Source organism: Marmota marmota, unplaced genomic scaffold (assembly GCF_001458135.2).
Source record: "Marmota marmota marmota unplaced genomic scaffold, marMar, whole genome shotgun sequence".
Lineage (NCBI taxonomy): Eukaryota > Metazoa > Chordata > Mammalia > Rodentia > Sciuridae > Marmota > Marmota marmota.
Genome location: NW_026000068.1, coordinates 11,642,043 through 11,657,166, shown reverse-complemented (window position 1 = coordinate 11,657,166; position 15,124 = coordinate 11,642,043). Strand labels below are relative to the sequence as shown.

At 40.9% G+C, this 15,124-nt stretch overlaps 1 protein-coding gene across 1 annotated transcript in view; it reads right to left on the bottom strand.

Annotated features, from left to right (window-relative positions):
* Positions 1-15,124, bottom strand: part of Trio (trio Rho guanine nucleotide exchange factor) — a 207,447-nt gene that overhangs the window by 162,655 nt on the left and 29,668 nt on the right. The window contains 1 exon segment of the mRNA XM_015490460.2: positions 5,613-5,843. Coding sequence (XP_015345946.2) covers positions 5,613-5,843 — 231 coding nt within the window.

Below are 15,124 nucleotides of genomic sequence, written 5' to 3'. Positions count from 1 at the left end.
CAACATGCCCCATGGGCTTTGAAGGACTGAGGGAGAAAGCAATGTCATTTTAGAGTTGGCACTCAGAGCTGGCAGTGACAAGGTGCTCTCCACCAAAGCTCTTCAGTTCTTGTCACAGCAGCCAAACTCTCTCCATCCATTTGCTCATTGGATTTTTGAAATCAGAATTAGTCTGTTCTACAAATACAAGCAAATGTTTTTAATGTGGAAAGATGTCTTATAAATATGATTGAGAGGACATGACAAAGCATACCAAGCCTGGTATTTACTTGGGAGAAAGAAGTTATTTTTAAAAGTACCTCGGGCAAGTTATACACCACAAGTGTGACAGAGAACCAAAATACCTACAAGAGACACCAGCAAAATTGCCAGTGTGGGAACACAGCAAGAGAGAATGTGCAATAGTTAGGCTGTCCACTGACTCTGGTGGGTGGGAGGAGAATTCTTGCTCCTCATTTAAACTCAAGAAGTGCAGTGGAGAAAGTGCAGAAATGGCTTTCACTGGCTAAAGGCCAGCGGCTAGAACCCACACTAAAGCTATGCAGCAGCTTCCCTTTACACCTGCAATCTCTTGCCTCTTAGGCAGATCCTGACTTCCTCCTACTGCTGGAATTCAGCATTAAAAACTAATTTTGCATTCAAATAACCAAAATTACTACAGATCTCACCAAGCTTCCAAAATTCCTATGCACTGAAATTATCCCTTCCTTGACAGATGCCCCTAATTCTTTTAACACAATCAAAGCTTCCATTCCTTCAGACAAATCTCTCCAAGTACTTTATTTCAACAGAAGGCCAGTTCTCCCCAACCATTCCAGACTAAAAATAGAAACTTTTGACCCAAAAGACTCTTTAATTGGCAAAACTGCCATATTTCTGAGCATCCACCATTCCAGACACTTGGGAAACCCCAGTGAATACAATGCTGCTGGCCACCCCATGGACCTGAAGCTCTGCTCTTCTAGATGCACCAGCGATCTGCATGAATGTCTGCTTGGAAACCTAATGGCTCCTGGTCTCTGGGTTAGCTTCTTCCAATTCATTCCTCACACAGTGACCAGAGCAATTTTTCTGAGGCAGGGAGGAGGGTGCCTTCTACCCTCACTGCCTATAGCAGCATGTCAGAATGTACAGCATCGATGCGCATCAAGGTGTGGGGCTGATGTGCAGCATGGAGAAGCACTGACTTGACTCCTCAACAGGCTGCCTGTGAGCAGGAAGAGGAAGGAAATGTGATGGTCAGCACCCAGGAAGAACCAACCTGTGCTCCAGATCAGGCCAATAGCCCTTCACTTCCCACCTCACCCATACGTTCAGCCCTGGCACCAATGCAGTGGTATTCAGTGTGGGTTAGGCTGTGTCCTTCAATGTTGTCTCCTAAAGCTTACAGAAACAAGCCCAGTGCTTGGTAGCAGGGGCCACGTCTTATCTCTTCCTCCATGCCCTCTCTTCCAAGCACACTCTGCGCCTGAAGCCCTTAAGACAGCCCCTGTCTGCTCCTGTCCCTGCTCTCATTGTTATTCCTATTGGCCATTCCTCCAACGACTGACTGTCTTTGCAGCCTTCCAAGAGCAGCTCAGAAGCTACCTCTTCCATGAAGACTTTCCTCATATTTCCTTCCCCATGACAACTGTTCCTTGTGCCTTTACCATAGAGCTTTCATTTAACCTTTTACACTAGCTACTTGAGGTTTGGTAAGAATAGAGGCAAAATTCTTGGAAATGCCCAAATTTGTACAGATCACTAAAGTGTAGATGTGTGCCCTCCAACACATATGCAAGGTAGGTGGATAACATGGATGAAGTGGCTGTTTTTATTTATGCCTCACTGCTGATAGCAACTTGACAGACATGACTCAAACATATGCCTTGGCAGAATTAAAGCCAAATGACCAAAGATGGGAATACTACATCCAAACATGTTATGGTCTAATTTATTAGAACATTAAGTCATCCGATTTTTTTTTTTAAAAAAAACAGCTTTTATTAGACTATAAATTCCTTGAGAGAAGGATCTTGGAGCTGTCTGACACATTTAACTCTGTCCCTCTCAGAGCACCACACATTCAATTAAGATATTAAAAAAAAAAAAAAAAGATGTGGACAAGAAGAATCTAGGGTGGACCATATTTGCTTGATCATTTTATAAAATTTTTCTGTTTTTGAGAAGGGGTCTTGCTATATTGTTCAGGCTGGTCTTGAATTCCTGGGCTCAAGTCATCCTCTGACCTCAGCCTCCAAAGTAGCTGAGCCTGCAGACATGCATCACTAGGCTCGGCTTCTTGATCCTGTTTTAAGAATATCAGTTAATGGTCCAACACCAACCTGCACGGAGTTGTTCCAAGAGGGAATTCCACAGGGGTGGAGCTCATATAGGTAGGGCTGCTGGGTGAAAATGGGAAGCTTTTCAAAAGAGGTCTCCCTGCCTGGGCACCTTCTGTTGGTGAGTCTACCTGCGTCAGGAAAGATGACTTTTATGGAGCCAGTCACCTCTCTGCTGTGTTGGAGTAATTCAATCCCAACTCTCCAAGAAAAGCCAGGCAAGCAGGACAGGCGAGGCAGGAAAACAAGTCTGAGAGCATCCTGCTTTGGACTACTACCATGACTATTACTACACCTGAACAAGTACATGCAGCAAAAACAAATTACATTCCCATAGTAAACTAAAGCATATGCCGAGCTAAACACCCAGCTAAGCTGGAACACAATGGTTGCCCTGTTTATTCACCAAGCATTCAGGGGGCTACTCTAACAGTAAGCACACAAGAAAGCACAGTGGGAGGTCATAAGGACACGTGGCAAGGAGGCTATGAGTCTGCTAGCACTACATCATGTGCACTGGGTGAGTCTGCAGCAAGGCCTCCCACTCCTCACCCACTGGGGTCTGAGCAAGATAAGCATTATGAAATAGCAGCCTCCATTACTTCTCTACTCTCACCTCTGACTGCCAGACCCAACTCTTTCTGTACAGAGATTATGAAAAATTAACCACCACACCAAAACTAACATGTTTTAAAATAGGACTCCATACAGCATTCTCCCTTGCCTGGCCCCTGCCTACAGCCTCCCTGGAGCACTATACTATGAACACTATGAAATATGTCTTTCCAGTATTTCTCATCAAATGGCTATCTTCATCAAATTGCAATCATGCCATGCCTACTGCTCAGCACTTCTTTATTTCTCAATGATATTTACAGATACTTTTTTTTAATTCTCCAGATACTTTTGCATTACCCAAAACAATCAAAAAATATTTATGATATCTCTAACTGGCTTATTATATTTTTGCAGATTTAGATTATTTTTATCTTGACAAATCTACATTTTGCTGATATATCTTTCTAAAGCATTACCACTTTGTTCATTTATACTCAGCTTACCTCTCCTATTTACTACCTCTTATTAATTCCTTGAGCTTCAGAAATACCTTTCTGGTTTTGACATTATATTGTGTTTTGCTTTGATTAATCTTATCAGTTTTGCACTTTGTTTCACACGTCAAGCCTACAATTGCCATTTCCTGATTTCATAACAAGTCCAAACAAGTCCAGATCATTAATCAATAAAAAATATTTCCCTCAATGGCGAAATCTACTTTCTGCGGAATGCTAACAGGAACATTATGCTCTCCTCCCACTGACATCCAACCTAAGGTCCTGTTCTTGAGGGGGAAAAGCTGCCTTGAAGAACTGGTCTCATAATTATCATAATTACCTTTCCAAATAATGTTTGCAGCTTTCAAGTTCAAGTATATTAAAGTTCAGGTGCCAACTTAGATGGCCAGGCTTCTAAGCCTCTTCTAGAAGTCTTACTTTCCTGTGTCTTCCCCTACCCTACACAGTCCAGTGACTTACTCTCATGCCACTGATGCCTCAAAAGCCATGGTAAAGGTGGGTACCCACTGCTGCTTCTCCAGGTAGGAAAATGGGTTCCCTTCAGTGCATCATTCCATGGATAGTCAGGACACCAAGCCAACGGTTATGAGGCAGATGGGAAAATCCTTTAATAATTATATTTGAACTATTAACATTTTCTGGTTTATAAAAGTTTTCAAACAAATTTCAGTAAAAATAACATATGTTCTTTCTACCTTATAATTGCCATTCTCTCAATAACCCCTCCAGGACATTGGCTCCACCTCCTTCTCTCCCTGCTCTGTATTCTTTCCCTAGTAATTAGCTTCTTGGGCTAAAAACGACATTGTTAAGAAGCATAATATCAAAACAACTGTTCCTGAGGCACTTTGCATATGTAACCTTCAGAGAACTTAAAAAGCAAAATTAGAAGCAAAGCCTAGTTTGCACAAATTACAAATGACGGAGCCATAAAAAAAGTATCTTGAACTCATCAGATTCATATTAAGTGAAGAATGGTGATCAATGACAGGGAGGATCTTGTGTTCATCAGAAAGCAGCATGATTTTCCAATCCCAGTCCACTCGGCAGAAAACCCATCAACCTTCAGACAATTCCTAGGGAGATGGAGATCTGAGATCCTATGTGCCTGAACCATGCACAATGGCTTGCAAACGGCCAGGGAAAAGAGAGTGTTTCCCCTCCAGACACACCACTGCTTCAGGCCAACTTCCTAGATCACAGGTGTCCCTGCAAACCCCAGAATTCCTCATCCCCAGAGTTGGCACCTTGTTTACCCCTCTATTTCTCTACTTTAGAGTAAGGATGTGATTGCTCTCTTATTCATCACTGAAGCCACATCATAATACATACCCACAGCTTTGTCCCTAAAACCTGCAATAAGTACACAATTAGGATGGTGACATGGACTTACTTTTATTTTTACAACAAAACAGATGTTTACCCCTTAGAAATGAACAGTCATGGGAGTCCACTTTTCATTAATGACAACTAATGAAGAACTACTGTGCATTATGAACCACACTAAACACTAAATCAGAACAAAAACCTCATTGTTCAAGTAACCAAAGAGCAGGCAAACCTAAACAAACCTTAGAATATACCAGCATAGAGGCTGGGATTGTGGCTCAGGGGTAGGGCACTCGCCTAGCATGTGCGAGGCCCTGGGTTTGATCCTCAGCACCACATAAAAATAAATAAATAAAATATATTGTGTCCAACTACAACTAAAAAAAATTCCTTATAAATAGCTCCTTAAAGTTTCATTACTCATAATACACATAAGTCAGGAAATGTACAATACAGCATATGATTTGGTGAGCACATGACGGAAAGACATAGATCAGAAGCAAATGCTGCCTCTCCAAAGTTCACTCACCCCGCCTTGNTAAAGTTATTGTGTCCAACTACAACAAAAAAAAAAAAAAAAAAAAGAATACACCAGCATATACACCACCAGCATTATTCTCCAAATAAATACAAAACTGTTAATGGGCTGTTTGGGGCAGCAAAAGCCACAGATACTCTAGTGCCAGCTGCACAGTACCTCATGTGTCCACTGCATAGGAGAGAGCAGTTACGAGTAGTCTGCAGGTGCACACAATGGTAGTCAACAAAGAAGCACCTGTCCTCATGCCCACTCCTCAGCACAGATGATTCCAACATGGCAGTGCACACAAATAAACCAAGTCAGCAAAAGCCATTCCCCATGAGAAGGGTGTGACCTGAAACCCACCTGTTGAACGTCCTGCTGGAAAACACACAGCTGCAGCCTCTGGTGCAGCCGGACTTTGCGGTGTTGCCAGATGTTCTCAAGCTGCCGTTGATGGTGCAGCACCTCATGGATGACATCCAGGACATGGTGCACAGCCTTGGAGTAGTTGGCAGAGGCCGTTAGGGAGTCAGAGCTGCCAGGAGTCAAGGGCCTCTGGAGCTTGTCAAGAAGTGACTTTCCATCTTGGCTCACCTGCCCAAAAAGTGAACATGTGATTATTCAACACCAGTGGCTATGTCCAGGCTGGGCTGTAGATGGTGCCCTCAGGTACATACACATGCGTGCACGCACACGTGCACACACACACACGCACATATTCACATACAATCATACAACAGCATATTTTATATACAATCAGATAGACTTTAAAAGAATCCATCCATGATCCATTAATACCACACAATCAAATGTTGTAACACCAAGTTACATTAAGATTCATTATCATGAACATCATAATAGATTCTATTCTTAATATATAAAGATACTATTTGCCTTAAGTAATATGAATCAGCAAACCAAAGTTGCATTGCCGGGATATCTATGAATTTTAAAAGTGAGAATTTTCTCTTGAGAAATTATTATAGAACACAACAGATCATCACAAACATCACAAAAATTTTAACATTGAATCTTGAAACCTTAGTTTAAAAAATAATCAATAATCTAACAATAGGCAAAGAATATGTAATGAAATTTTCTGACAGCAATTTTACTCGAATAGCAACTTTACTCCACAAAATAAAAAGAAAACTAAAAATGCCATTATAATTGGTTTATTAACTTCAGGTAATTTTGATTAAAATGTCATTTTTTTAAAAAAGAGATTTCAGTGTTAAATTACAGTTAAATTACAACTATTAATTATCAAACTATAATCAAACAAAAGCATTTGAATTAATAGAAGAAATTTTAAAAGGGGAGGGTGGAGTATGGAAAGAAAAGAATTATGTGGTCTTCATATTTACGAATGATCTTAAGATTTATGAGTAATTATGCCAGAGATAGTAGAGAAAAAATGACTCCAGAAGACAACACAAAGGACATGTGGTAAAGGGAGCACCCAGGCTGTGAGACGGAGGGTGCCTAGAGCAATCCTCTCCACCAAGGTCTATCTAGGTCTCTCTTCTCGGAAACCTCCCCAGCTGGAAACCTGTGTCTCTAGTTAAAGGGGAACACATGCAGGAGTGTGGAGGGAACAGGCTCTGCTACTGGCACAGGAGGCCTCTGGAACTGCCTAACCTGTTCCTTAACTCTTAGAGGTGTGATTGTACAGGGAAGAAAAATGTTTTGTTGTTGTGTTTTGTTTTGTATTTGCAGTACTAAGGATTGAGTCCGGGGTACTTTGCCACTGAGCTACATATCCTGACCTTTTTATTTCTTATTTTGAGACAATGTCTCACTAAGTTGCTGAGGCTGGTCTAGAAGTTGTGATCTTCCTGCTTCAGCATCCTAAGTCATTGGGATTACAGGCTTAAGTCATCAAGCCCATCATGTGTTTATTTTTCATAACGTGCATTTGAAACCTTTGTTAGAAGTGTTGATTTTACCCTATGAAGGTTTCATGATTTAAAGTAAATCTAATACATCCTTATAACAAATTTTAAGAGAAAACAAGTCCAGCTGAAGACAACAGAGTAAAAATGAACCATGTCAATCACTCGGTGACAATCAAAACAAAATATGTTAAGGCTGGGATTGTAGCTCAATGGTACAATCATTGCATGAGTGAGGCTCCAGGTTCAAGTGCCATCACCAGGACACACACAAAAAAGTGTTAAAACCAAAACTGTATCAAATTATGTTACGTGCATATATGAATATGGCATAATGAATCCACTATTATGCATAATTATAATTATAACCAATCATAAAGAAATGGAGTGGGCGCATTTCTTAGAACTGGGACCCACTACTTCATTTCTTTATTTTTACATTGTATAGATCCTAAAAAATTTGCCTCAGAGTTATTAATAGCTGCTGAAGTTTCAGCCATCTCACCCAAATTCCTGGCACCAAGGGTAAGAGGTAAGGCAAGTACTCTAACACTGAGCTCTAACCCCAGCCCTAAAAAAAATTCCTTATAAATAGCTCCTTAAAGTTTCATTACTCATAATACACATAAGTCAGGAAATGTACAATACAGCATATGATTTGGTGAGCACATGACGGAAAGACATAGATCAGAAGCAAATGCTGCCTCTCCAAAGTTCACTCACCCCGCCTTGACAGCCAAACCTCTATACTCAGAAATGGCATATTCCAGCCATAAAGCTGCATTTCCCAGCCTTGCTTATTTATAGGAGTGATCAATATAGAGAAGTAAAAAATGTTGAATGGGAATTTTGGGAACAGTTTAAGGGTCAAGTTGTAACTATGCTCATTCCGTCTTGCCCTTGCCTCCAGGAACTTGGGTAAGATGTTGGAGTTTCAGCCACTGTTGATGATTCTAAGGCAAACTTGACAGCCATTTACCTGCTAGAAGAGTCAACAGGACAGCCACACTGGCCCTGGAACAACAGTCTTCACAGACTCCATCTACACAAGTAGAAAGCAAGCTCTATCTTGTCCAACTGTTTTGGGTCTTAAACCACCAATGCAAAATGTGTCAAATGGGTTTCCAGCCCTCATGAAAAGGCATCCATGTGACAACACCAATACCGTTCTGAAAACGAACAAATCCGAGCAACAATATTCCAGAAATGGCATATTCTTTCCTTGAGTGTCTTTGCATCTGTTTGGCAGCTCTCAGTAGCACATATTATGACTGGCATGATAGGAAGTCTGCTGAGTAGGTGAAGACAGAGACAGCTCACTGAGCAAGCTCTGCCCCCAGGAATCCACAGGCAGAGACCAAAGTGCTGCTGCTGGTGCCACCACTGGTACTGTCATTTATCAGAATGACAGTGGTAGCAGCAGGGTTTTGCCGGAAAGATCTTGGACAAGAGAACTATCTCACACCCAATAAGATAGCACGGAATTTCAAATGTTCATATATAACAACTCTCTAGTGAAACTTTACAGAATAATTGTTTTATTTCCATGCAGCTTTTATAAGTTTGGCAGTTTAAGAAGTATTACCTGAGCACATAAACAATATCATAGATCTTTTTAATAATTTTTGGCAAAATGTTTTTGTGAGTATAGTAATATGTGAAAATGTCAGAAATTTATAAAATGTTAATATGTATTTCTATCATATAGAAAAGAAGGTTTTAAATGGTATATAATATATACAGCCCAAAAATTCATATATATTTCAAGTATAAAACCAATAATATGAGTTTATGGTTTATAATGTAGTTCTGAATGACTTTAACCATAGAACCAGGTAAAATCTACTTCAGTTACACACTTTGTTTAAAACTCTGTTTCTAGTTTTTAGCCCCTACAAGGGAAAGCAGCTGCCAAAAGAAAATCAGCCTCCATTATCAAATAGAAGGACTTTTCCATAATTTTTAACTGATAAAAATCAGCTCATTTTTTAGTCTGCTCTTTGTTTTTCTTGGAATATGGGGCTGGGGGACTTGACAGGCAATCAAAATTGCATTTTATAAACACTAAAATTTTATAAATATATGAACTCATAGGCTCTAATATCTAAATGAGTTAAGGAAAATGCAAATATTAACAAGTAAAACAGTAATTAAAGATAAGTTTAAAATTTTGCCATATTAAAGGTATGCTTGGTTCCTAATATTTAGAAGGAAGTTTAACTGTTTAAAATCTGGAACAATGACCTGGTTCCTGAATATTTATTTTTGATCAGAACTGCACATATGTGTACCTTGGATCTCTGTATGCCACCCTAAAAAGGAGTTTCACAAAACTTCACAGAGGCTTGCCTATTCTCATTTCTGGTACTTGGATCTCTACATTTCCCATTAAATCAGATTCTGAGCTAAGTCTGCAGCAGGAACATTCTTCTGTTACCCAACGTTGAATGTTGTGCTACAAGAACTGTATCTGGACACTCCTGCTTAAGGCTGCAAAAGCAACAACCATCCAAAAGACAAATGATTTTGACCCAGAAATGTTGTCAACTAGGTCCAAATGTGGTGTCTTATAGACATCAAGTGGTAGGAAACAACAATCCAAAGGTAAAACAAAAATAGGCAAAACACACAAAACCACCTAGTCTGTCATGAGGAAATAGTGCCCTGGCAGCTTGAGCAAAGGGAAGGCCCTGGCTGCTCTGACTCTGAACGCCCACAGCCAGTGCACCATGGCCTCCCAGCACAGGTCTCTTCAGGAAGCCTGGGCGTGGGTCCACTATCCTCTCCACCTCCTGTGAAACCGTTCTCATGCCAAGGTTTTCATGGTGGAGAAAAAAATGAGAAGGCAGCAGGTGAGCACTCAGTCTATTCTGTACAACAGTGGACACTCAGACAAGAGCTGAACCTACTTCTCCAAGGACGTCAAACCTGTGTTAGGATGGCTAAATCAAGAAGCTTCTAGATCATGCCCTGACAGTGATGCTTCCCATGCTCCAAGGACACCATCTGGTAAAGAGAAGGATAAAAAGACGGTTCTTTCTCTGGGGAAAGTTCTTATAGGATGGACTTCCAAAGCTTATTTTTTTAAAGATATTCAGTTTCTGATTCAAAACCGGATCAATTTAATTATGCCTAACCTTCTCTGATACCTCTACTTGGATCATTGGAAAGAAAAACCAAAATAAGACCAAAAGAGGCAACTGCTGGTGCGGCCCCATTGACACCAGTTGGACTTAACTACCTGTGCTCTGCATGCACATTCATTCTGCAGACCACACTTGGGCTAGCTTTTTATCACTCCTTTTTTGGAGCCCTCAAAAGGCTTCTAGCTGAGCTCTGGGGTACAGTAGAAGTGGATGACAGCATCATGTGACTCTGGCAATGCTGCGACCTTTCATGAGATTGTAAAACAGTTGTTCTATAAGTGATGTGGAGCAAGGGAGCTGAGCTTCCACTCACCTCCCAAGTGGTCTTAATAAGATTACTATCCAGGTGAATCATTCTGCTACTTGTTTTTCTCTTATGCAAATAACACTAACTATGCCATCATCCATTTACATACTGCCTTTAAAAGGCACTCAACCAGCTTCATGGGCAGCAAATCCTATGGCTGTTGAAGTACACACTAAGTCAGCATACTTGCTAAGCTGAGAAAGTGATGCAGAAACTAAACCCTGGTGTTATCCTGGCTTGCAGCAGGCCAAGGTCACTTTGCCTTTCTCCTGCTCCAGGGCTGTAGTGGGGAGGATGTGTGGACACTTACTATGCTCTCACCTTGAAATCCAAACACATGATTTTTAGGCTTATAAGGAAACATGGGCACACTGAGATCAAAGTCATTTGAATGAATTTAGTTTCCTGAAAAACTTGTAGATATGCTGGCTTGCTTAAAATATTAAAAACAACTACTTTACATGCTGTTTCTAAATTACAGGTTATCTCAGTCGTCCATACTGCTTCACTCTTGTGATCAGCTACAGTAAGCAAGATTGGTCCCAAATCTTAGCAAGCTAAAGCAAGCAAATATTTGTGAGGTAGGCTGCTCTGTCCCTACAACACACAGAAGAGCAACATGGGACAGAGCTAATCAAACAGAACAAAGCAGTCTTTGTCTCTTGAAAAAAAATGCTGGGAAGGTTTCCTATAGCAAACTTATGTCACCAGACACTACAGACTATAAACACAGTTTTATTTAAAAGTTGTGGGAAAAAGCAAGCGAGTAAGAAAGAAGGAGGGACACAAGGTGAGGAACCAGCTGAGCTTATGAACATGGCTGCCCCAAGACAGCTCTGCATCTAGCTGGAAGTCTAGCCCATGGCAGGGCTGAGATGGACACTTCCAAAGCAGACCCACAACTCTTGAGTAACAGGTAAAAAAATACTCCACAGGGTCAGTGGGTAGGTAGGGAAACCCACTGAGAATATTGATTTGGCATCTCCAGGGATGGAGCATGAGAAGCTGCATCTTCAACCAAGTTTGAAAATTACTGACTCAGGAAAAGAAAAAAATCACTTAAAAAAAAAAACAAAGTTGTCGTTCCCTTCCTGTCCTTCTCCCCTCCTGGCATGGAGGAAGTGAGGCAGTGAAGAGTGGCGGTACACGGCTTTCTAAGGAAGAGGGCAATATGGAGTAGGGGGTGAAGAAGCCAGACCAGAATAATTGGGAGATTGACCAAATGCTAATTGAACAGGTAAGTTAACATATTGAGAACAATGGACGTCAGGTCTTTTGCTATCTGAGAAGGGATTTATAAGCATGGAAAGAAAAGGGCTAGAAAGAACCCTGAGGTTCCTGGATTGGAAATGGAAGAACCGGTACAAACAGAACACATGTGCTTTAAGAATATAGGTAGTCACAGATAGATACAGCAGTAATTTTAGATATATGTGTATAATTGTGCATGCACATGAATGGTTGGGTGGGTGGGCAGATGCAAGGAAGTTAGAAAGAAAGGCCTGGATGGGTGAGCATATGGATAGACTGATGGATGGAGGGACAGGTGGGTGGGTGGGCACACTTCCAAACCATGTGTCCTGGCTGCTCAGAGGGCCTAGAAGCGCTGACACCTCATAAGCAAACAAGCCCTCTGGCTCTACCTTCTCAATGCCACACAATACAAGGAACCTTCTTACTGAGTGAGATGGCTGATCCCAGGGGTGGGCAGGAAAGTACAAGATGAGCCTGGAACATTTTGTTAAGCCAGAAAGTAAAGGAGTGTTCAAAGGATGAGAAAGACATATCAAAAGGACACAGAAAGGGATTCCAACTGGTCAAATCTGTACAATTTACATGTCAAAAGAGAATAATAGATAATCCACTGCACACAGTAAGACTGCATGAGGAAGAAGAATGGGGGGGTGGGGTGGGTTGTTCTTCCTTAAGATAGAAAATGATCTATAAATACAGAAGGAATGATGAAACTAAGTAACTGTCATCAGAGTGGTGATGGATACAGGCAGAAATCCTCATGGAGGCTGAGCTTTGGAGAAGAAGTCTGAAGAGTAGTGTTATAGCACTACATCTGCCTGCAAAACATTCAGCAAAGACAAAGTCTGAAAATACTTTTAACTATATATTGGAGAACTTTGCAGACAACAATCCATTTAGTGGTCAAGGTTAACAGCTCCAGGGGTGGGAGGGGTTGGCATAATAGACCTGCAGCTGTGACACCTGGAAAACAGCATGAACCTGCCAAGGCACAGCCTGAGGACCCCATGAGGTGGATGGACTTGAATCAGGCTAAGAGTGAAAGCCTTGTGCCCCATAAGACCATCATAGATATAAAGGTAAGGAATGTCTGATTTAGAAAGAGACTGATGAGACACATCCACTAAAGGTAGTGCACACCACTGGACAGCATCCCAGACCAGGAAAGAGACAGAGACTCTGCTAAGACAGCTGGGGGATGAGAATGGGATCTGAGGACAGAATGGTCGTGCTAAGAGAAGGAAAGAAAGAGGGAAGGAAAGAGGGTGAAACAAATGTAGCACAATGCTAAAAATTGGGAAATCTGGGTCCAGGGAACATGAGTGTTTTCTGTGCTATTCTACCTCTTTTCTGTAGATCTGAAACTATTTCATAATTTAAATAATTTAAAAGGCAAAATAATTCATTATGTTCTAAAAATCTTTTCAGTCCATCCAGGTCAAATTATTGTCTCCTTGAATTCATACTTCTGTTACAAACTTGTTATTGAGGCTAAAAATTTAGGTTTACGACCTTAGCCTGGGAGGCTCTTTACTTTTGGTTAAATTAGTTTGAATTATCAGTATCAATTTAAAGTGAATAAAACTATACCATAGATAAATGTAAGTTCCTACATCAAGATGCTCCATTTTTATAAAATGTAGTTTTAAGAATTAAGAGATTCTGGGCTGGAGTTGTGGCTCAACAGTAGAGCACTCACGTCTCACATGTGAGACCCTGGGTTCGATCCTCAGCACCACGTAAAACTAAATAAACAAAGTAAATATTTTTTAAAAATTAAGAGATTCAGGGGCTGGGGATGTGGCTCAAGCGGTAGCGCACTCGTCTGGCATGCGTGAGGCCCAGGTTAGATCCTCAGCACCACATACAAACAAAGATGTTGTGTCCACCGAAAAAAACTAAAAAGTAAATATTAAAATTCTCTCTCTCTCTCTCTCTCTCTCTCTCAAAAAAAAAAATTAAGAGATTCTGTACTTGTAAGAGAGCCAAGTACAGAGGCAGTGTGAAGTGGCTGTTTTGGTGGAAGGTGACATTGTTCAGGTGAAGGTGATTGAGAGGTATGCCATATTATTTTCTGGGTTGAGTCCACAGGTGAAGATTATCATCAGCTTCTGCCAGTGACCTGGTGTGTGAATGGAAACTATTCAGTCCTACCTTCATTTGTCAAGGGTATTTAGATGGCTGGCTACAAGCCTACCAGTGCAATCAAAGATGGTATACTGGGGGAAAGAACTTAATGGTTTTTAGAAATTCATGTAATCCTCATAAATCGATGTGATTAAGGAGGAATACATATGTTCAATTTTCAGTTTTATTACAGAAATGGCTATTATATATTGTATGTATGTAAAAATCATCTCTGATAAAGTAGGCAATCAAATTAGCTAAGAAACACTGCATGTAAAATTAAGAAAACTAAGAGTTGACTATTTTTTTTTACTCCTACTGGCAACATGAAATAGTGCTATATAGGGGGAACTTGCTAGGCAAAAGGGGTAACTGCAGAAACAAACAATTTAACACTAACTTTCGTGGAAGGAAGGACTGACCTCTTCTGAAGCAAATACAGTAGCTCTTCCTGTGTCCATTTAATGTACCCATAGACACCAGGGGATCAAGAGACCTGGGCCCAGTGTTCAGTGAAGCACAAGAACTGCCAGTCTAAAATGCAAACAGCCAATTCTTCCTTGCAACTTTGACAAGAGTGGGTGTGGTTCAGATCAAAGAAGACTGATTTAAAACCAGCAAATGTTTATTAAACATCTTCTATACCAAACCCCCTGCTAGGTACTCTGAAACATTTTCTCATTGAGGCCTCAAAGTAATCATTCACCTTAACACAGAAAGTATAGCTGCTGCCTATTAAAGGAGAATGGAGGAAACTTTTTAGATAAAAGTAAGCATACGAAATTCTAAACATCTCTCCCACAGAAACATCTCCAGGAATATAACCATTAATGCAAGGCTGACTGGTCTGCAGGGCCAAGTGAACAAGATGCGGGCAAGGGTGAGACTGTGTAACCTAGGCTTGGGCATCATGTGTGTTAGGGTCTGTAAACAAGTCAAGATGGCGCCTGGCATTTTGCCAGAGGGAGTGGTTTGTGAAGTAACGCCAGTGAGCCATTAAGTGTGGAGATTCCTTATTGGTTGACTGCTGTATCTAGTTTATGTTAATTAAGATAAGCTGTGTGTAATGTATATATACCCCTCCTGTCCTACAATAAATGGCTCCCACTCCTGCTGTACCAATCTTTACAAGTTCCTCGCCAACCC